The 23,747-nt window shown below is 50.8% G+C and overlaps 1 protein-coding gene across 1 annotated transcript in view; it reads right to left on the reverse strand.

The window, feature by feature from the left end:
* SGIP1 (SH3GL interacting endocytic adaptor 1) overlaps positions 1 to 23,464 on the reverse strand; it is a 54,102-nt gene extending 30,638 nt beyond the window's left edge. Inside the window, exons 1-4 of the mRNA XM_056356664.1 lie at positions 23,141 to 23,464; positions 5,242 to 5,305; positions 2,768 to 2,792; positions 56 to 112 (exon numbers count right to left, since the gene is read on the reverse strand). Coding sequence (XP_056212639.1) covers positions 56 to 112; positions 2,768 to 2,792; positions 5,242 to 5,305; positions 23,141 to 23,150 — 156 coding nt within the window. The 5' untranslated portion in view covers positions 23,151 to 23,464. The remainder of the gene's footprint in view (positions 1 to 55; positions 113 to 2,767; positions 2,793 to 5,241; positions 5,306 to 23,140) is intronic.
* Positions 23,465 to 23,747: the final 283 nt, after the last annotated feature.

The following is a 23,747-nucleotide window of genomic DNA, read 5'->3' on the forward strand; positions in this document are numbered from 1 at the left end:
AGCCCGGGTCCCCCATCAGGAGCTGGACAGAGGGGGAGCTCCCTGGGACACTTACATATCTATCCCAGTCAATCTCTGCGTAAAATCCATTCGGTGCTCCATTTGTTTTCTTCTGCAACACATTGGAAAAGAAAATTTCCATGTTTTAAATTAAGGAAACTGTAACAGAGCGTATTCTATACCTGCGCATTGATGCGGTGGGGATGGCGCTGGGTATCGCTCAGCTGCCTGTGCAGGCACTGCGAAGAGCTGCTCTGCACGTGCACATCAGCCATATGCGACAGCGTTCCCATTTCTGGAAGGTCTTCTACAGCAGAGAGCTAAAAGGCTTTTCCTGAACATTTGTTAGCTGAACATACAACATTTCTTAAGGAAGAGAAACAGAGTGGCCATTTCTCCACGTGCTGGAATGCTCCAGCCCATGGGGAGAGCTGGCAGCTCCCAGTGCCCATGAGCACAGGCAGCATTACTATTTATCGGGAGGTAAACCCCTTCCCTGGGACACAATGAAAGAAGAGTTTGGTCTGTGTTAGTCAGCAGCCGAGCCGCCTGCAGAGCAAGCCGGGTGTCATTGCTTCACCCCACGATGAAGCTGGGTTGCGGCAGCAAGAGGCATCTGGGCTAACCCAGCTGGGATGCGGTGTTAGTGCACATCACGACACAGCAACGAACACACACACAGGTTATTGCTGCTTCGCACTGAGGGGGGGCTGGTTTGGAGGGAGCCTCTGGGCGTCCATTGCCTGTGGGATTCTTTGCTGGTCTGCTCTGGGCATCCAAAACCCACCCCCAGCTCACAAGCAGTGCTGCCAGGCCAGTTCGGGGACTGAAGCTCAGCCGAGTGCTCAGTTTTGGGCACCTAAATTAGATAATTCAGTTCCCTTCAGCTGCCAGAGGTAGCACTCCCACCCCAGCACCCTGCCAAGGGTCTAATGCAATGTACCATCCAGGGGAGGCCGGAGCCAGCCACCGGCACCCTCACCCTCCATGTTGCACCCGACGGACCTCACCATGCTGCCCAAGAACCGAGCAGTCTCATTAGAGGCACAAGGGTAAAAAAAAAAAAAAAATAAATATCAGACCCTGGGTGCACTTATGTAGGACTTCTGCTTTTCCCTCAGCCCACTTGTATTTAACCCCATTTCTACCCAGCTCACACCCATCCACTTGACCGAACCTAAATGGTATTTTCCTATATTCTGGATTTCAAAACAAGAATTACTCACTGTTTTTAACAACCCTTTTGTAGCAGTAAACCAAGCTCTGTTTTCCTTACCGAATTTTTTTTTCCTCCTTCACGCGTACTCTCAGGTTTGCTATTGCAAGGTGGCTCATTGGGATGAGGGCTGGGCGGCTGGAAGGGATCGGGGTTTGGCAGAAAAAGGGTTAAAGTATCGGATGGTTGGTTGTGGTTTTTTTTTTAAAACACGCAAAAAAAAAAGTTACAAGGAATTAGCATACACACTGCATAGTCTTATCAGAAAAGGAGGGCTCAGCTGTGGCCCCGTTAGGAGTAAGCCTGGTTTTTCCTGGGGGCAGGTAATGGGCTCTATTCAGCAGTCAGAGGATTTGCCCCTTGGCCATTCCAGTGGCTGCAAATATTATGGCGAGAACATGCTGTAGGAGGAAAAAAAATTATACTCAAGGTCTCCATCCTCCAGTTCCCCTGCCTCCAATATATTCAGCTTCCTTAGAACTCTACAAAAATTTGTATTTCTGCATCCTTCAGCTTGCTGGAGCACTGGAGACCCTGCCCTACACCAAGCTCAAACATCTGGGGAAAAAAAAAAAAAAAAAAAAAAGCTGGAAACATCAAGGGTAGGAGCCTGATCAAGAGGGCACCCAAGCTCAGGCAAGGTCCCCGCAACCATACCTGGCAAGAAAAGGCCACCCACGGCACTTCTGTGGTGGAGGGAACAGCTCTGGGCTGCTCCTTGCACTTTATTTATTACTGCTGAATAGAGCCTTGGTTAAAGCGCTTACCTGAGCTGCAGACCTTTTGTGTTTTTTTTTTAATTGCTATTTCTTACAAACACAAGGCGAGCCCCAAGCCAAGGATCTTGGGTCAGATGCGGGGAAAAAAAATAATATCCTCTCTAAAGGACCAATTTGGCACCCCAATTTTTGCATGGCTTTATAAAAGATGCCCCAGCACTGCTTTCCCTGCTGAGCCTCCCGATGGTCTCATTTTTATTTTAATCTCAAGAAATAACAACCAGCACAGCCCCAGTCTGAACCCAACATACTTTTCTGCAAATTTGGTATCAAAAGGCTAAAGGAGACATGGTCCCTCTACTACCCAGATCTAGCAGGGGCATTTCTATCTAACACCATAAATAAAAGCAGCAATAATTAAAAAACAAGTACCTCCTTATTTTCAGTTTAATATAGAAAATAAAAATAGATATTGGAAACAGCTGTTCGGGCAATTTTCCCTTAACTCATCACACAGCAAATCTGACCCAAGCCAATTAGCAGGAGTGGAAACGAGGATGCAGAGCCAGGGGTTTTAGCAGGACCTTTAGCTGGTCCCTCTGCCCATCACGCTTGCCAGGCCTTTCTGTATTGTTATTTTCCTCATGTTAATTTTGTAGAAAATCTGGAACATGTCGCTATTTTAGACAGACATTTTCTTACTGAAATTTATTTTCTATATTAAAGAGAAAGGAAGAGACAGCTGACAAAACGCTGATGGTGGTTGATGGAGGAATTAGCACGTGAAGGGCCGCGGAGAGGAGATCGGGACGGGGGTCGGTGCAATACTTACGATGCCGTCCCTGTCTGGCGACCCTCTGCAAAGAACAGAAAGAAACACAGCCCTGTTAGCTCCCAGACCGCCCCGGCACCCCGTTAACTTGTGGGAATGGTTTTCTTAACGGATCCACAGCAGCAACAGGTTTAATTATTGCATTGTCAACAAATTTGAATTACCTGCCATGCACCCCTCATGAAACCCACGCAGTGGTCTCAGTGCCGTTGCTCTCACGTTATCAGATGACAAATTTTATATTTATTAGTAAATAAAGTGCGCCTGGCGATGACCGCAGTCTCCTGGCTGAGGAGCTGGGCTGGCTCCCCCGACACCCATCCCCCAGCTGCAGCCCTACCCTGGGCACACATCCTCTTGCAGAAGACAATAAAAATGACATGTGGAGTAATTTCGAGATTTTGGTTTTTTCCTTCTGCCAGAAGGAGAGTCGCTTCTCTTTTGAATGGATTTGAAAATTGATGAGACTCCTCAGGGACCCTAATCCCCAGCCGCTTAAGGGATTTGGACCTCGGACACAGCAAACGGCACGGCAGGCTCAGCAGCCGTATTTAAACGCTGTCTGAGGACTTTAAGTTATTTAGTGAAAAGACAAATACGTTTAGGAAAACCAGACGGGCTCCTCCACCTCCCACACACTCCTGAGTTTTAGGCCTTGCCAGAGATTTGCCATCAATTAACAGCTGACTCAGGGCATCACAGAAACGCCGCGGGGAGCCGCTGCCTGTCGGGCTGGGGTTTGGAACAGAGTAACACCTTCCCCAGAGCGCTCAGGTTTAATCTCTTTGCGCAAAGACCTCTCAAATCCTTCGGAAGTAGCAGAGATCCCCTCTGCTGCTGTCTTTCCCCCACGCCAGGGATGTCACCTCCTGCTCGCAGCCTGGCCAGGGTGGCTGTGGGGACCCCGGGCAGAGGGATGGGGTGGCAGGTCCTTTGCCACGGCGTGGCAGCTCCAGCGCATCCCGCATCTCCCCAGAGCCCCACCACGCTGCCCACCGCCGGTCCCAGGGCTGCAGTGGCCCAGCCATGGCAGGGGGTGGCCAGAGGGTCTGTCCCTGCCGTCCCCCCTGGCTGCCGACAGCCTGTTTGGAGAACGCCCAAAGCCATTTGGGGAGATGACCGCAACATGACCTCGTGCCGTGCTAATCACTGTCGCTAATTGCAGCATCACCCCCACAGCGGCCTTTCTGTGAGCTCGTCACCAGTGCCCCAGGATTCATTATCTCCAGGTGCCACCAGACTCTGGGAAGAGCAGGCTGCTACAAGCAAGCATGGACATCACAGTGCTGGCTACAGGCAGGACCTAGACCTGGCTCCATTGATTTTCCATGAGCAGAAGAGGAAGATGCAAAGCAGCCCGTTTCCTGCCCATCCTTCTGATAAGTTATAAATGAAGCTGTGCACAGCTGGAGCTCCTGGCCAGCCCACAGCCTGCCTGGCTGGTGGCTGGACAGCCACCATTCCTGGCAACAAGCCCTCCTCTGCCAGCATGACAGCAGCTCGGTGCTGCACAGCCCTCTTTTGGGGGGTGCTCCATGCGCCCCGTATTTTTGGGTCCCCTTTTGCAGCAGGCAAAGCCCAGCAGGTGCTGATGCAGCCGGGCTCGCCGTGGCCCTGGCAGTGTGGCCAGACCCGCAGCAGCTGTCTGTTCACATGGGAAACCTCACCAACCATCACTGAGATATAAAATAGCTTAGGAAAACAAATCCAAACAAAATAAAATTAAAAAAAACAACTGTAGGGTTTCTGCTGTGCCATGCATGAAGCACCAGGAGGATGCTGCAGGGGCAGGAGCAAGGGTCCCCCTTGCCTTTGCCCCCTCTCCATCCCCAGCACACGGGCTGCCCGGGTTCCTCGGCCATGCACACCTACCCCAAAGTTGCATCAGTGGCAGCTGGGAGCCCTTCCCGGGTAGGGCTCAGCACCCACACACAGCATCCCCTGCCAGATGCGGGGAGAACCCCCTGCCAGATGTTTTCCCAAGAAGCAAAAGCATCTGTTGCAGCACAGCCGATCCGCCAGCCCCGGCACCCTCACCAGCCCCAGCCTGCCCCAGCCGCAGCTCCTCACCAGCGGCCTCAGATGCCCATGCAGGCAGCGTTTAAATTGAATTTGCATCTAAAACAGATCTCAGCAGATGGGCAAATCAGTAGTTTGGGCAGAGATTAATCTGCTGAAACTCTCAGAGGAGTAATTTTCTTCTGATCACCGCTAACTGTCACCGTAAATTGCAAACACGTGGGGAACAGGCTTTATTATCTCTGCAGCGCCACCGAGAAAATACCTTATTTGTTGGCTGCTGGATGCATAAGGGGAAAAAGCTTGGACCAAGTCTGTAATAACAAATACATTTATTTGCCGGTGCTACTGTGCTGCCGTGTGATGCACGGACTTCCTTCCTGCCCTGGCACACCAGCATCAACTCCTCCCCTGTATCATTATATATTAACGTGGTTTATAATGCATTGACTTACGTGGAATCAGTATCCTTTTCTTTCTTGCGTATACCAAAGGCCTTCCTTGTACGTTTTTTCAATCCTGTGGATAGAAAAAAAATATAAATAAGAACGCAATATTAATATTAGGCTTCAAATAAATCCTCCAAAAGGTTCTCTGTTCCCTTGTCAGCTGTAATTCATAAATAAGGCAAAAAAAGAAAGGCCCAAGAAACTGCCAGCAGGACTTTGCAGGTAGTGTGTATGTTTGCTTACATCTTTTATTTGTTCACGTAACACTTAACTCTATCCCAGCATGCGTGACTACGTATTTCACCTTTAATATTTCTAAGCTTAGTGTCTTAATTCCCCACTCCTTTGCCATGATGCATGTGGGTACCATGCATGGTGGGGACCCCCCTCCTTGGTGTAAAAACCCCCAGTTTAAACCATGAGGATTGTTGTCTTCTGCACCAATTTTAGACCTGCACGGTGCTTAAAATGATGGGCCCTGGAGCCCATTGGGGCAGCGGCCACCACCACACCGCTTTCAACAGCGTATGGAGGAGAGTTGATTTCTGCAAGTTTCTCCCTCTTTTCCAGCTTATGAGCTATCCAAGAGAGGGATACAATTTCATTTTATAATTTTAATATGTTAGTATTAAATATAGATATATATGATATTATATTAAATATAATTTTAATAACTGCTTACAGAAAGCATACCAAGGAACGGATCTGGAGCATTTTAAGCTAGCATGTTTCACTGGGCTGGCCGGTTCTCCCACAGATGGTTTGCCACTGGCCCTGGCCATCCAGCCCAACCACTGAGACCCGGCTGCGGCTGGAAGCTCCGCTTGTGCTGGACACGACCAGACATGCTCATCATGCGGCCGCTGCCAGCGGCACGACAGCAATTAATTTAGGTCACGGTGTAATTTAGAGATCCTGGTAGCCAAAGGAGCCAATATAAGCCATGGACCTTGAGTCTAGAACAGCTATTTCTGGCCTCTTTTCCTTTCAGAGCTCCTAGGAGTTTTCCCTTGGTCTGGAAGTTACCCAAAAGCGACGTGCCGTGGGTCAGCACTGCTGCAGCAGCACTGCGGAGAGGAAAATGCAACAGCTCACACCAATGCAATGAGCTGGCCAGCAGCAAGTGGCCGTAGCCTGGACATGCTGCACGGCAAGGAGGCAGCTCTGGTGTGAATTTGCAGGAAAGATGGGCACGCCGCCATCCGGAGCCATTAATCACCCACATGCCCACACAGCCCTGCACTGCAAGCCATCGCCTCCTCGGTGTGGCGTGCAATGACTTCCAAAGGCATGGACGAGGTACAGTGGCACAAACCGGGTTGGCCGCAATGGGCACAGCTCACACAGTGCACACTGCACCAGGAGCGCCCGGCTACGCATGTGCTAAAACCTGCGCTCTTAAAAAACGCCGTCTAGGAATCAATGAGAAGAGCTCAAGCTCCTGCCTCCAGTGATGTGCTGGAAGAGCCAGATCCCCTGCAACTGGCTCTGGACACACCAGGAACATGGAAGTGCTTGTCCCAGGAGCTGCGCACCCCAGCACAGTTCATTTACTCGATGTTTTGGGGAACATGGGGTTTCTTTGGTCTGCCCCCTGCTTTGAGCATGCCCTTGGACTGAAATTATTTTCCTTTTTCTGAGCATCTACTTCTTGGCATCAACGGAAACAAGCAGCAAGCACTACAAATGCTAGCTTTCTGCAGCACATCAGAAACCGCTGGATTTAAATATTTATCTAAATACAGGGGGGTGCTCGGGGCTCTCAGCACCCCATGGCTGGCTGGTTTTTGGGCCAAGACCAGGACCAAGCCAGCCAGGGTAGGACCAGGAGAGGCTCCAGCAGGTCTCCTTGGTGTTGCTGATGGAGCTTTGGGTTGGACATTCCCCCCCGAAATGGGAAACAAAGGGACTGCTCCTGAAAAAATCACCCCCAGCACGCTTCTCTGTCCAAAGCAAGCATTACTTGGTCGCGGATGAAGGAACCCCTTATGGCATCCTGAACACCCCAGCCTATGGGATCCCTTACAAGCAGCTGGAGTGATGCTGAACCCCACAGGCTCATCCTGCAACCTTGCGTGGACAGCTTTGTTTTTACTACATCGTGCCTGTCAGCTTTTCTACCTTGTCTTCAAGACTCAAGCGAGTTATTAATAACAGAGGAAGGTTTCCATTAATCTCACCCCCTGGAATAACTTCATCCTCCAAACTCGAAGTAGAACAGGGATGGCCAAAACCCCCAGAAACAAGCTGCTGTCTAGTCTTAGCTGAAGCAGCACCTGATTTGGCTAAATTTTGCCACGAAGCCTTCTGCTCCAGTTATATAATAGGCCCACCATCTGCTTAAAACAGTAACGATTGAGGGGAAAAAAAAAGGGGTATTTAGGAAAAGCAGAACAAAAATGAAAGCTTCCTTTGGTTGTCGAGAGCTGGTGGGAGCAGGTCCCCTGCTGAGCCCCACCACCCGCACCAGGGCAAGGCACCGTCCCCAGTGGGGACACCTGAGGGGTCCGCGGTTTGGTGGGGGACAGTGTGGTGATTTTCCAGGACAGCTCTGCTTTTGGGTGGCTGCAGCTCAGAGATCATGTCCCCCTTGCCATGGTCAGCCCCAGCCCAGAGAGCTGTTAGGAGCAGCCTGGGTGATGGCGCAGGGACAGAGCTGGGGGCTCTGCATGGAAGAGGACTGCACGCTCTGGTCCTCGAGTCTCATTTCAGTTGGCTTTAGGAGCTGGAGGACCATAACACCTGTCCTGGTAAGAGTCATCCTCGTAAAAAATAGTAATAAGGTCTTGTCCACAGAGGGAATGCTACTTGGAAACACTACAGGTGCAGGGGAACCTCACAGGATAAGAGAGATGTACTGCTGGAAGAGGAAAGGTGATAGTAAGTGGGAGAGAAGGCAGAGAAGAGGCAGCAGAAAGACGGGCAGGAAAGAAGGAAATAGAGCACATCCACGTGGGGCACCGAGGGATGGCTCAGAGCAGGAGGAGCTCCATTCAGGTGATACTTGCTAAAGCTGCAGCTAATGTGGCCATCAAACCCCACCTCTCCCCATCAGGGGGTACTGGGTACAGATCCAAACTGCTCTCCAGCATGAAGACCTGGAAACCAGCATCACCCCATGATGGCAGGGCTGGGTGACACCAGCCCAGCAGGCTGTACGCGTCACCTGAAGTCACAGCCCACTCCTTCAGCTGTCCCCACTCTCTATCCAGCACCCTGGGGGCACCTGGGCAAGACACACAGCTTCTCCTTGCCCTTCCAGACCTGGTCCTTTGCAGGTCTCCAGCTGCAAAGAAAATCTTCCGTGGACTTCCTAAAGCCCTGAGGCACCCCACCTCGCTGTGCGGGCACAGGGTGTGCTGGAAGCACATCTTTGACTCTGATCAGTCCTACCCAGCAGTGTTGCAGCCGTCAGTCACAGGTATCCCACCAGCTACAGGGCTAACAGCAGTGTTGCAGGCCCCCCTAAGTACCGGAGTGATAAAGATGGGCGTGACGTGGTACCCGGCTAACCAGCCTCAGAGAAGGACTTAAATCCCTGCAGCTGCAGCATTCCTAGCCCTCTCCCCATCCACCCACCCTGGGGACTGCCTACCTTATGAGAATCCTAGTAATTCTCATAGGAGAAATGCTAATGCACTCGAGTATACAACATTAAGCGTTACAGATGTCCCTACCTACATTCCCAAAGCCTTTTCCCTTTTGTCACATCCGAAATACCAGGGAGGGCCCAGCTCCACAGGCTGCCCATGGGGCAGGCAGCACACCTCTGTTTTAATCCCAGTTTAAAACTGCACCTCAAGCTGGATAAGGGTTGGGACAAAACTCGAGCGTTACTGGTGGTGGCACAGGGGAAGAGGGGTGGGCACAAGCCCTGCCTGCCCGGCAGCAGATTCCTCACCACTGCTTTCACGACTAACAGCTGATTTCATCCTGCACAGCTATGATGTGGCTAAAGCAGAGGTGGGCTACCCCCGGACCTCCAGCAGGGGGTTAGTTTGTGCTCTTTGGAGGGGCAGAGCAGCACCAGTAAGAGCCCGTGCCACACCAAGCCATCACGCACACCAGCTGGAGGAAACGCCAGCAACGGCAGCACCGAACACCGCACCACGTGCTCTGCTCCAGGACCCACGCGATGTCCTTCTGGTGGGGAGATTAGTCTCAGACGTTTGCAGACAGGCATCTTTTACAGCTCTGCTGCCTCCTTCAGCAGGTTTTCCTCACCGAGCCATGTGCATGCCAGCCCAGTGACACGCATGCTGTCACCTGTGCGGCAGCAGGAACACCCGGAACCACGCCAGCGGCCACAGAACCAGCCTTGCCCGCAGCGGCCGAGCACGGGGAAAGCCACCCACCCCTCCAAGCACAACAACTGCCTGCCACAATTAGTCCTCATCAAGCCAAAGGGCTTCCAATGCTGTTACTCAAAGACCTAGAGCAGCCACAAGCCAAGGCTGAGCTAATCAGTGTGCCAGGGAACTCGTTCCAAACGCGACCGGCTCTCTGAAGCGGGGGGCATTACTCACCATCTATTTGCCATTATCCTTTTTTTTCCTGGCATACCTAAGAATCAGCATCTGAGAAAGAGATATTAGTATTTGACACCACGAAGCTTTCTGTATTTTATTCTTAAGAACTACCAACATCTTATTTTCTACACCTCTAGAAGACAAATAACCCTGTTCTGCCACCGGTCCCTCACCCTCCGCCCCTGGTCACTGCTCCTGAACCCCCAAATATCGAGGTGGGTCCCTGGAAGAGCAGCAACTTGCTCAGGAGGATGGGCCTCATAAAAGCAACACACCTCTCAAACGGAAGAGATCAGTGAGGATCTGTGCCTTAAATGCTCTTCTGTGGTGACCAAAGGAAGAGTGATTGAAATTAGTTCTACTTAGTCTGTGCATGGAGATAAACGTTATCTATTGCCATGCCAGATACTCAAGACCAAAGTACCTGTGGGGAGTGGGGGAAGAAGGAAGAAAGGAAAGAAATGGGGGGGGGGGGGGGGGGAGAAGAAATAATTGCTGTTAGGTTTGTTTTTTCTTTGATTTGGTTGTGTAGAGGTGGGGGTTTTCGCACGTAGCCTGGAGCTGGATCTGAGCAGCCTGCTTTCCCCACTGCACGCAAACCTGCATGCTTATGAATTACTTCACTGGGTCCAAAGATGTGTAAACAGGCTGCTGTTCCACAGCCAAAGCGCTTTGGTTTTGGCTTGCTTTACTAAAGAAATAATAATTCTCCCTTTGCTCAGCAAGACAAAATTCAAAGGCAAGACAAAACTACTGAAATCCTCTGAGTCTTTACCATTTGACTTTTTCCTCTGGATAATTAAAAGTTTAAGAAGTGAAGGTGTAACCACACCAAGCCCCAAATAAATAACCCAAACAGCAGCACCTCAAATGCTCTCTGCAAAGTCAGCCCAGAAGTTTCCCCTGCTTCGACCCAGCAGCAGCCTGCACCTGCCTCAAGCTCAGCCGCTGCACCAGTGACATATTTTACATGAAAACAGGCACATTTGGTCCATTGCAAAACCAGGAATTCTCACCTGCTTCATCCTCGGAAGCAGAAAAGTCTCAGTAGCCATACCACTTCAGTCCATGTTATTTTTGGTTTTACCCACTTCATATGTAATTAATTGGTATACATCTTCATAACATTTAAGATGCTTTACCTAAACCAACCTTTGCATTAAAGCTCATTACCAGCCTTTCAGCAGGCTTAATGGGGCGAGGAACCGAGCCCGCCACACGCTGCCTTGATAATGGTCATTAATATTTTAACTACCTTCATTTACAAGTCTCATTGCAGACGTTAGGCCAGAGAAGAAAGCATGGACCACTGGCAAGCAGCCGTCGGGCAGCAATGGCATGCTGCCTCCACTGCTACCTGCTTGCTTTCCCAGTTTAACGCTGTATCTCAGCTACCACAGTACACTGAGTTTTAGTAAAAATTCACTTTTTAGCCAGCAGCTCTCATTATCCTGAGATACCCCAATCTCACGCCAGTCTCCAGGCAAGGTTGCAGGCTTCCCCAGGCTCCTGGTATCACAAGTAGCTCTGCGTTTGCCCCACGTGGTCACCCCCTATTCTCCCCCTTGTCAAGGGTGTTTATTTCTGGCATTAGCCTCCCACCTCTGCGCACAGCGACTGAACGCACAGGGGGTCCTTTTACCAAACATCTGTCTTCCCAGACAATAAATCACCCTTCTCATCCCCTTGAGGAAATAATTGTAAACCACCTCTCTATTTCAAGCTGACTTGTTCACTCCCCCTCACCCCCCCCCACCCCCCCCCCCTCAACTCTCAAGGTTTCCTTTCCCCAGCAGGAAAAACTTGCACCGTTTTACGTTTTCTGGCAACACGCCCCGCAGCTCCCTGCCCCCAGCCAGCGCTGCTGCTTGCTGCTCTCCCCCAGGGCCACCCTGCCCCACCAGCCAAGGGACAGGATCCTTCACAGCACAGGGCCATCCTCCCAGAAAAACACAATGAAGATACTCCTACCAATTTAACAAAAACAACAAAAAGCATTTGCTAAAAAAAAAAAAAAACAACCAAAAAACCAAAAAAAAAACCAACCCAAAAAAACCCACCACACACCCAAAACTTCCCAACATGTAATCTGTCCTGAACCCAGACTGGAGTATTTTGCTCCAAATCAGCTACCACCACCGCACGTTCACGCGTGGCTGAAGCCCCAAGGGAGGCGCTGTGGCAGGGGCTCCTAGTACCCCGGTATGGCAGGGTTCCTCTCGGTGGGACCTGGGACGAAACCAGCCCCCTCCGCTCTGGGAAGGGGTCACCCCTGGACCCTGGGAGGTGAGCCCAAGGGACAGCTGTGCTTCCCAGCTGGGACAAAAATCCCCAGCGTGACAGATACTGACCTGTGCACAAGCCTTGGGTTCAACTGGGATGGTTTGCCTCGAACCGGAGGGGTTCGATTATCGTTCTGACTGGTATTTGGTGCTCCCCAGGGTAAGGGCGAGACTCGGAACCCTCCCCGCACAAGCAAAGCCTACATGTTAACCAGTCAGGAAATCTATTTTTCTGAAAATTTGCTGGGAACCCCCTGCAGAAAGGCCGGAGGAGTCACCTGCAGGAGCTTACTTGCCTTGCTACATGCAAGGAGCCATCAACACAGACAGCCGATGCCCCCCCGAAGGCACGCGGTGCTCTGTGCACACCAGCTCTGCCCCGCCACCGCGCAATCTCACTGCACTTAATATTTCATCTCAGTAAACCGGTAAATTCCAGTGCAAACCGTCACCAAACCACTACATTTAGCTTTGCCGTGTGGCAGGGGGTAACAAAGCCACGGTCGATAACGAGCTAGCCAGGCATTAAAGGTCCTTACGTTACCCAATTGGGCTCCCAAAGTACAGGAAAAAAAAAAAATCATTATCTGGTTAGCAAAGTCCCACAGACACTTATCAAACTTCCACATGCTTGCAACAGCTTCTCCCTGTTAGAAGATTTAAAAAAAAAAGAGGAAAAAAGGTGGTGGCCTCAGTACCACTCCTATCACTGTCTGCCAGAGCATGACAGTGTCAGTGCCTTGCCTGTGCCTTTTGGGAAAGGAGACGCTGGAAAACAAAAGCGAGGAACAACAGTTGTGGGCTTGGCTTGGGTTTGGTTTTTGGGTGTTTTTTTGTTTTTTGTTTTGATTTTTAAATAAAGATAAATGCTGAGAGGTTTGTTCCTCATCAGAAATGACAGTTGGAAGCCACTGAAGGACTAACAGTGTTTGAGAGCCTGGAACAAGATCGCAAGTAAGTCTCAATAAAATAAAATGTCACAAGTCGCTGCTCTGGGATCATTTTCTCCTACATAGGAGCAGTGGCTCCTGGCTCGGGGTCCCAGGCTGTGGAGCCAGGTGCGTACAGCTGATCTCAGATGTGGTACACGCCACCTTTCACTGGGGGCCAGCGATGATGCTCTCAGTCTCCACAGAGGAGATCAGTCCTGTGCTAACAGCAAGCCCCACCACAAGCAGGGACCTGACACCGCGGAGCAGAGAGATGGCATCACACCTGGGCTTGGTCCTGCTCGGCTTCTGCACCTGACCCCAGCACCCAGTGGCCCCCGGACCAGTACACGGCACACGGGGAGCGATGTGGGCAGCCGAATGACTGTGAGAGGGGGAGGTGGGCACCTCCAGGAGCTGCAGCTGCTGGGCACAGCACCAGAACCCTGGGGAATGGCTGTGCTGGCGTCCGAGCACCTACTCCAGGAACGGAAACATGGTGGTGAAGGGATCTCCACCCCACCAGACAGTGGGAAGACAAGATCTCATGGCTGATCCAGAAACACAGTCACGTTTTCAACCAGGAGGGTAATTAAGCAACTCTTTAACTGGTTGCAGCGAACTCCACCTAAGGAGTTTTTGAATTAACGTGCAACACCTCTCTAAAAAACCCTCATCTTATTCCAGCTTCCAGATGTGAAGAAGCAATTAGGGAAAGTCCTGTGGCCACCACCGGGTTGGTGGTTGCTGACACCCACATCCTGCTCACCCCAGAGCGGCGAGTATCCATCCCCACACACCTAGAGGGGTTTGGGCCCCCAGGACCTCCACGTCTTCCCCCTTCCTTTTGGTCTGCACCTTTTTCCCTTTGCAAGGCACCCCAGTACCCACGGCAGCAGTGGGAGCCAGGGGTTCAAAGGGCTGGGGAGCGGCGCAGCCCTGAGCCCCAGCCCTGGCTTCGCCTGCTCTCAGCGTGGCGAGAGGGCTCATGCCGGATTATTTAAACACCACTGGAGAGAAAACCTGTGCCTGGGCGTTACTGGCCCCCATGCTGCGCAGGCACAGCTCAGCCCAAACAACTTCTGTGCCTGCAGCACAGGGACAAGACTCCAGCCGTCACCCGCAGCCCCAGCATTCGGGAACACACCCTGAGCCAAGGAGATACAGTTCTGTTCCACAGAAACACAGGCCTGGGCTCTCCCCACAGCAAGACCCAGTGCAAAAATGGGCATCGCTGCAGCTGGGTGCGGGTGGAACCTCAGCATACAGATGTGAGCGGACCCATGCCCAACCCCCTCCCTGCAGGGCTGTCCAGCTCAGAGCCTTGCCCAACTCCAAAGCAGAGCCTGAGGAGCAGGCCAGCAGCTGGAGGTGTCCTTAAAATAAAGGGCAGCATCAGCAGGATGCATCACAACACACAGGACATCAATGAATTTTTCTTCTGCAATGGAGCCGAGCACATAAGCACTATTTAACATCAGAAGGATGCAAATCGCTACTTATAGGTTACTCACCAGCCTCAGTAAAGCACCTGCAGGGATCGCTCCTCGCCTGGCTTTCCACAGAGATTAGATTCTTTTAATATCAACTTTCAGAGACCCTGGGTGTGTGGCAACCAGGGGACATGGGACACAAACATCTCCACCAATATTGTCAGTAAGTTACATCTGGGTACATTTGTGGCTTTCATTCACAGCTGGTACACACACAAAAATGCCAGATGCATTTCTAAAGGTTGCTGTGCTATTTCAGAAGTTGTCCAGGACAGGCTCTCCCTCCCAAATGACACTCAAGATTTTTATTTTTAGGGGGTTTTAGGTTTTTGGTGTGTCAGGGAAGTGTTGCCAAGCAGCTGCCAGAGGGCACTGGCTGGTCTGCAGGGCAGCTCCCTGCACACAGCACATCCAGGGGAAACTCACCCACGTTTTACCCCCTGTGATGGTGTTCCCTCCACCCCCTGCACACATACAGGAAAAAAACAAAACAAAACAAAAAAACAACCCACTGCAAACCTCTCCTTTGCCTTGGAAGGCTTTGCCATTATGTCTGCTCCATGGCTGGAGCCATGGCCATCCCACAGCCCTGTTTCAAAGGGCATCTCCCCAAACCCCACTGCCTGCACACACCACAGGCTCCCAGCAACTACTTTGACAATTTCCTACGAAAAGCACACCAAGTGGGCAGTCGTGCTGTTTATGCAGAATGTAAGGACTTAATAAAACCCACCAAAATCCTTGCCTGGGCACAATGCTAAGAAACCGCCTTCCACACAGCCCATGACTTCTCCATGATGGCCACCCCGCTGCAGCGGACATCTGTGTGACCCTCCACGAACGCCCACTCCCCATTTCCCAGGTGGAGAAGAGGACACCCAGGCTGGGTTTGCCACCTGCGTGAGGGCAGGAGTTGCTTCCCCGGGAACAAGGTACAACACCGGGCAAGCTGCCAGGAAAAAGCATCACTTGCTCTTGAATTTGGTCATCCAAAAAAAAAAAAAAAATTGCAATATTCACATTTGCATATGATAAAGCTTTACACCCAAAATAAAGCATGACCAGACACTTTTTTCCAGTTCCTCTCTCCATCTTGTTCCTCCCACGGTCTGCTGTCAAACCAATACCTCGATTTTAAAGCAGTGATTAACTGTGACAATAAGTGTAACTAAAAATAAGGGCAGGAGACCTGACCCAAAGAAACGCTTCATTTCCAGGCACGTTTAACACAAACCGACGGAGCTTCTTCTGCCCATCTGTTACTCCACAGAGGAGCTGTGCGGCGTGAAGGGGCTTGAGGTCCCCAGGTGAAATGAGCCAGGTAAACAAGCAGCATAAATGACCTTATTATTAACTTAGACAGCACAAATGGCATTATTATTAGCAACTTAGACAGCATAAATGACATTATTATTACTGACCTATACAGGTTTCTTTTGCATCTTCTGCACTAACGCAAAAACCAGGCCAAATCCCTGCAAAACTAATAAACCATATTAAAAATCAAGTCTGACATTTGGAAGGGCTTTTTAAGAGGAACCTAAAAGCACCCTAGATGAGCTCATCAGGCACATGCAGCAACACCACCAGCTCCAAGCAAACCCCACCAGTGAAGAGGTGGCTACAGGACAGCTTCCAGCAGCACTGCACTTATTAATTTATCTGCTGACAGCAAAATACTTGGGGAAGATTATTTTTAATCATGCTGCTCCCAGCAATAATGAATAATAATAATAAAAAAGTGCCTCTCCAGAAGAGCAGAGAGCTGGCTTTGCATCCATCCACTGACCACCCCAAGCCTGGTCCCGGCAAAGGGGGCGTCAGTTCTTCAGGGAAGATTTTGATACAGTTATTTGGTTGTGGGGGTTTTGTTTTGCGTGGGTTTTGGGGTTGGGTTTATTTTTTGGTTGGTTGGTTAGTTGTTTTTTTTGGTTTGGTTTTTTTTAGAACAGTCTCATAATACCCAAGTTTATTTTTATTTTCAGCTGATGTAAAAGCTTCTTGTTAAAAAAAAAACTCATCCAGGCTGATGTTTTAGTCATGAGCTTGTTCTTGAAGCTGATGCTGCCTGTAACAGGAGCTGGGCAGGGGATACAGCCCGTCTCACCTGCACCCACGGGCGATAGGCACGATTCTCAGCGGCATTTTAAGAGAAGCACAAACCAACCAAACGTCCACTCACACACATATTTAAAAACCTGACACCCATTTATTATTAATTGGCTCTAATAACAAGGTGCATCTTTATTTCTATAGATCCAACTCTAGAAAACCAATATATTTGTGGGGCCGTATGAAATCCTGTCGGCACCCGGGCACAGCTGCAGCTGGGTGGTGAGGGCAGGCTCTGCCTGCAGCATCACCAGGCTCAACCCATCCCAAACATCCCTGCAAGATTATTTCCACACATCCTACACACGATGACATTAATCTCAAGTTGATGTTTCAAATTCCTTGCAACACGTAGGTGGAGAATTTCAAGAGATTATTCCCCCCCCCCGCCCTCAATAACTCTCTCTCTCAAAACCCCCCCACCTAATCACCACACAAAAGTGTCATAATTTAAATTCAAAGAAAGATGTGCCAAAGACAGGGGTGCTCTTCCAAGGCTGGGATGGGTAAGGAACAGCCTCCAGATAATACGGGATGCAAAGTAGGATTCCTCCAGTCTTGGTACCTCACTTTTTCAAACCATTGTCAGCACTGACCCAGTGCAAATAAGGGCCTGGTAGAGGATTTCCCCTTCCCACCTCTGCAGCGAAGCCCACCGGAGTGCAGGGGAGGAGGGGGGTGTTGTAGGACAGGGCAGGAGCTCCATGCTCCCCGGCCGTGAAATCCCAGCTGGTGGCTCCCAGGAAAGCACTCACCTCCTGGGCAGCCGTGCTGGCACCAGTGACTGCCTGGGCACCAGCTAGAAAATCAAAAACACCAAAACCTAAACTGAAAATTCAAATGAAACATTCTCTGAGGCTGCAAGTGCAAAAAAACCAGTAGCTATAACCACCACAAGCCTTACTCCTCTCTCATTCACACAAATAAAGCAAAATAAAACCAACCAACACTTCAAATGCCCCCAGAAACATCAGCCTGCAACTGAACTGCTACGAAAAGCAAATAGCTGAGGCTACTGAATGGCTGGCAAGGCAAACAGGGCTGCACTGTGCGCTGCTGCACTGCGCGTGAATAACCCGCCCGCGAACCAGCACGTGCCGTGGCAGCCAGGTGTTTGCTTTTTCCCTACTGAACCTGTAGAACTCACATATATTGCCTTAAAGTTTAAGAAAGCAGCTATATTGAGGCAGCAGGGAAGAGGGGAACGGTACCACACGGAGCTTTGCTCGCAGCCCAGGCAGGGAGACAGCCAGCATCGCACCCCAGTGACTTCAAGGGCAGGTGGATCTGTAGCTGAAGTCTTAACTACAGCAAGTTTTGGGCATCCAAAGAGTTTACGGTCACTGGTTTGGGGAGGTCTGCTTTCCCCTACTTTCCACTTTTCCCTCTGTGTTGCCCCTCTCAGATCCCGGCTGTGGGTTAGGATCCCTGGCACAAGAACTGGGTAAATCGCATCAATACCACCCACAGCTCCACAGCCTCAGCACCAGCTTTTAGGGAGGGTATTTCCACACCCAGCCATGGTTTTCCACCTTTAACTGCTTAAGACCTGTGACAGATGCTCAAGAAGCACAGATGCCCGATTTAACCTGTAATCTTTTCCTAAAGTGTCTGTACAATGTGAATAAGGTCAACGAATCACGCAGAAAGCTTCTGCCTCAGCAGAGAAGCCCAAATTGCTGCGCTTGGGCGCCAGTTCGCAGCACCCATGGGCACGTGTTAAACTGGGGCTCCCTCCATGGAGGCATTTTGCAGACACACACCACATATGGTTGCTGAGTTTTGCTGTATTTTCTGTCCTTTCTACCCCAAAACCAAACCCTGTTTGGGTTTTGCTCCAGCCACTACATCCCATGGATCACTTTGGTTTTGCTGCCTTGCCTGTGTTTTGTTTAACCCCCCCTGCCGCCGCCTCAGCCAGCACGTGTTTCCACCAGATGGGTTTTAACCGGCAAGCACCACCAGCCCCAATCCAAAGCATTTCCCAGATTCCCGGGGTTTGGGGGGGGGCTTTCTCCTTGGTGGTTGTTGGTCTTGAGCTAGAGCCGCTTATCCCTCCTCTTCCTTAGCGCAGGGAGATGCTGCCCGTGGGCTAGAGCTAAAGAAACCCAGGCCAGCTCAGTGGGAAGGGTTGGAGCGCCCGTAAAAAGGGATTAGTCGTCTTTTCCACCCCCTGCCATAGACTGGAGGTTGCTGCTGCAGCCTGTTCAGCTGAACAAATTCAATCCAGGTGGACAGGGACATTCTTCAGGTGCAGCTTCACTGGCCCAGCTCCAGCCTGGTGTGCACAGTGCTGAAGCACCCCACTGCAGTGCAGGAGCACCCCACTGTCCCCCCCAGGCGGCTCTGGGCTGGGCACACTGACCACATCCCCGCCTTTGAACACACAAACCGAAGAGCTAAAGAGCTCCATGCTGCTTCTCTTGCAAATGCTCTGCTTCCCAACTCCCCATTTTCACGTGCATCATCCTCAGTAGCTCAGCACCTCAGCCTTCCCATGCAGGGCAGGACCAGCCCACCCCCTCCACCCCCCACCCCCCCCCCCAAAAAAAAAAAAAGGCTTTACGCATGTCTCCTAATTGGAGAAGCGGCAAAATATCCCCAGCCCTGTGGCCACCCTGGGCTATGAGGGGAGCTGAGCTGCTGGCTCAGGCACAGCATCACTCCTGTGCTATGCAGGGCAGACAGAAGGGTCAATCAATCTTTTCTTGTATTCATGAAAAAAATTGGTTTCCTCCCCAGTGCCAGGTCTGCCAGGCAGCAGGTCTGAAAATAATCCCCCTTGCATCCCAGAGGACGCAGCTGGAGGTGCTCCTGCAAGCCAAAGCCCTGAGACTCTTTGCAAGACAGAGTTCAGTGCTGGGTTCCAGCTCAAAAAATGGATCCTAATTTAGTGTTACAGCCCTCACATATTTTCTGGGATGGTTTTGCCATCCGTGCCTGAATTTATGTTAATCACCTCAAACCTGCTGTTGGCTTTCTGAAATAAAACACAATTGTTTCTACCAGGTCATTCCCTTGCCAAGTCACACAGCCAGCACTAAGCCCATTGAAATACACCATTTACTGAAACCCAACTGAATTAATTGAAACAGAGACCACCTAAAATATAACAAAGCCAATTTTCTTGCCTAATCAAGGAAAAGGCTTTTTTGTGCGCCATTAGCTGCCTCTGGCCCTAGTACCACCTGCTCAGCACGATGAAAACATCAGGCCTGGAGACAACCATCGCTAAAAGATGATGCAAGAAAGTTTCTGCCATTTTGGATGTGACCAGTCATCTCTGGAAGCTCCCAGAATGGCCAAGGCCCCCAGAAACAAGCATAAAATAGCCTGGGGAGGAGAGTCACAGAGAAATTTCCATTCTGAGAAAGCTTCTCCCCATCAAATGTCTGGTTTGGGCTCTGAAGAAATGCAGGTACCACCTCCTGCAGGAGAAACGACCTTCTCCAATGTAACCATGGCTGCTCCCATCAGCCGCAGGGCTGCCCAACCTTCCCGAACATGGCAGGGCTGCTGGCTTGAGTGATGTGCTGCAGCAGTGATTTCAAAACTTAATTAAGCCACATAAAATACCATCAGTACATTGGAGACGCAACAGATGGATTAAAAACAGAGATAAACTTGGATCTTGTGCACGGATGTTTACCTTCACGACGCATCCAGAGCATTTCTGAGCACTGATGAGTTATTTTGCAGCCAAAGGGAACATCTAAACGCCCTGACACCGATGGCCCCATGGGCAGAGACCCTGCCGTGCGTGGTGGCACCTCTCCGGCAGCACCCTGGAACACAGACCCAGTGCCGACACACCACAGTTTTGCTGCAGGTTGTTTTTGCCAACTCAAAGGTGGGGGAAGGAGTGGGGTGTTATTCCCCATCCCCAACACCTTCTTCCCACCTGCTAGAGCCAGGCCAAGCACAGCAAGCCCATCCCCACCATGGGTGGCAACAGCAGCGCTGGGCAAGCGGCACCACGCAGGGCACTGTCCACTTGTGGTGGCTGGAACACCCCGTGGCACACGTTCACTTCTCCTCCCAGCAAGGACTGCTTCTTGAGACAGCATCCATGCTTTCATTTTTTTAGACGTCATCGTGACTTTTCACTGTGTGCTTAAAAACACGTGTTTTTTTCCCCATCCACCAGGAGAATGAGAAAATATTCCATACAGGACGCAGAACAAACTAGTACAAGTCACACAACCTGCATCATTGCCAAGGAGCCAAATTCTCTTGTTTCCAAAGAAGAGAATCCAAAACCATCAGCTGGACCCGGTCCACCCCACCAGCCGTGGGTGATGCTGGGTGGCCCCATGTTCTGCGCCCCAGGGGTGCTGGGGCTGCCCTGGGGCACTGGCATGTGCCAGGTGGGCACAGCCCAGCTCCAGCCCCAGCTTCCAGCACAGCATCCAACAGTTTGGTGAGACAAGTGATTTAAATAACTCTAATAATAAAAACCCTTTAACATGGTGACTGCAGGGAACTGTAGGAATTTTATGAACATTTAAAAACTTTCAGACCTAATTAAGCTAAACATTCAAAAGCATTATTATATTAAAACACAGCATCTCTGCAAGGTGTCAGTGTTTCAGTAGGATATTGGTCACAAAAGTTTCACTCTTCCACAAATAAAGCCAGTTTCCAACTTTTTAAAAATTGATCAAAAGCAGTAATTAATTCTTCTAATTTTCTCACTTCCGTTTTAACACGCATTAGCTAGCTGGGGATCAACGTGTGAGGCATTTCAATAAGTCACAGAAAACAGGGAAACTTTTTATGGCTAGTATTTCAAAATATTTTTTTTTGTTGTTTTACATGCAAGACCAGTTCATGAAAGGTGATTCCACCTCTGTCACCCTCCGGTGTGGGGCAGGACCCCCGGCCAGCACCCCCCTGCCCTATCCACAGCAGCACGCCACGGGCAGTTCACTACCAAGGCAAAAATCCTCAAGGAAAACAAACAAATCCCAAACAAAAATCCCCATCAAACCAACCAACCAAGAAAACCAACCACAAACCAACCAACCAAAAAAAAACAAACCCCCTCCAGCCACCTTCCCCCCCGCCCCCCCAGCCTCAAAAGTAGCTAAATAAACCAAGAATGACAGCAGGCCAACACCAATTTATCTACATTAATTCCTCCATTAGGCACTTCTGGAAGAAGCTGTGGTTAATGAGACCCTCCCCGAAACGCCCTGTTCTTGCACCGGCTGTGTGCCGGCTGCCCAGCGCGTCACGTATGCCAGAGCGGTGCCATGGGGTCCATGTCATGGTCTAAAATTCACTGGGATTAATTTTATCAGTATCAGAGAAGACATCGAAGGCATTTTCTCATATCACAGGACAATAACGCTCATTTTCTTAACACCATTCCAGCACGCTCACAGCCGGCTGTCGCAGCAACCGGATTTCCAAGGTGAGGCAAATGCCGTAAGTCAACCCAAGAAGCCGGGGTGCCATGCAGCCCGGGGCCCCCCTAGGTTAGCGTGGCGCCACGGGGTGCAGGGGCACGCCAGGAGGCACCCATTTTCTGCCTGTCATCTTGGGAAGGCCGGGTGGCCGCCGGGCTGGCATGCTGGCAGCGCTGCGAGCACAGCGCTGGATGCGGCTTCACACAGCCCTTGCCGAGATGGGCCCTCCTGCCTCGGCCAACGGGCCGTGAAAAAAAAAAAATTGATCTTGTTGGCCCTGAAGCATCTATTCTGCTAGAAAATTTAAAAATTAAGGTCTTGCTTTCCCTGCACCTTCCTCCAGAAGGCATTAAAAAAAAAAAAGGCACTTTACATATGGCTGAGACAAACGACATCGGTTAAAATTTCTTTAATGCCCAGGGGCTTTTCCCACGCACAATCAGACAGTCTCACAACGCTCCCGAAGGATCTCATGCCTGAAGCCCATATTTCATTCTCATTTCCTTTTTTATTCCAATAAGCCTGAATACAACATCCCCCCCTTTCCCCACAGCCTGCACCTTCGCACCAGGGACACTACATGGCAAAAATTATTTTCAATATCCTTGTTTCCTCCTAAAAAGCTGCTCGGCCACACTGTGAAACCACTGAATCCCATCCATCACCCACAGGCTTTACAGCCCCCGGTCTGTGCACACAGATAACTCTTAAATCCATCCTCCAGGCATCACGTCGGGCTGGGGGAGCGCCTTTCCGAGCAGAGGGTAAGATAATGCCTCAAGGACCCAAGCGCCGCGCAGCCTAGCCCAGCCGGGCTCCCTGCGCCTGCCCCGGTAGCTGGCGGAACCGGTGGCTCTGCCAGCGGCACGGGCGCCTGCACAGCCCCAACTGCCTGCACAGGGCTGGGGCTGGAATTGCAAATAATCTGATGAGCTTGATATTATATCACCATCCACCAGCTTGCCAGCAGTGGGCAGGGTGCTTCAGTTTGATTTGGATTAGGGGGGAGGGGAGGATTTTATTTTTTATTATTATTATTTTATTTTTTTAAAAAGGAAAAAGGATTCCCACACACAGGTTCAGTGATTCTTCCACCATTGCTTTTAAAACTCTAGCGATCCCAAAAGACATGCTCAGATCATCACCTACCTTCCATCATGGTGGCAGAATTGCATTCCTCAATTTCCAAGGAGCCTGAAAAAACACAGGAGAATACGATCCCAGTTACCAGATACTTAACGTAAGCCCTTCAATCAAATGCCTCCGATCCCCGGCTCGTTTAGCTGCCAGAATAACAAGGAGGGAAAAAAAAAAAAAAAAAGTGCCGAGGCTAAGGGCAGGCCATGGATGCTGCTGTGCCTGTATCACCTCCAGGATCACCGGAGGATGCTGAGAGAAAGGGAGGACGAGCCGAGCTCGGCTCCGGCGCAGCCGGTCCCTCCCGCCCCACACCTCCTCACATGCGCGCTCGCTCCCGACACACCCCCCCGGGAACACACCAACCTATTTCCCATTTTATCCCCCCCCCCCTCCCCACTTTCACCAAAATGCATAACCCTTCTTCGTACCTCGTGACGCACTTCCCCTCCCTGTAATCCTATTGCAGCGGCTGGGGGAGCCAGATTAATGACCAGGCGCTGTCAGATTAGGAGCGTGCGAGGGGACCGGCTGGGAACGGGGGGAGAAAAAATAAATGCAGCGGGGTGGGCGGCGGGCGCGAGCTCCGGCACGCTGGGCGAGCAGCAGGCTGCGACTG

The sequence above is a fragment of the Falco biarmicus genome, chromosome 11, assembly GCF_023638135.1.
Source record: "Falco biarmicus isolate bFalBia1 chromosome 11, bFalBia1.pri, whole genome shotgun sequence".
Taxonomy (NCBI): Eukaryota; Metazoa; Chordata; class Aves; order Falconiformes; family Falconidae; genus Falco; species Falco biarmicus.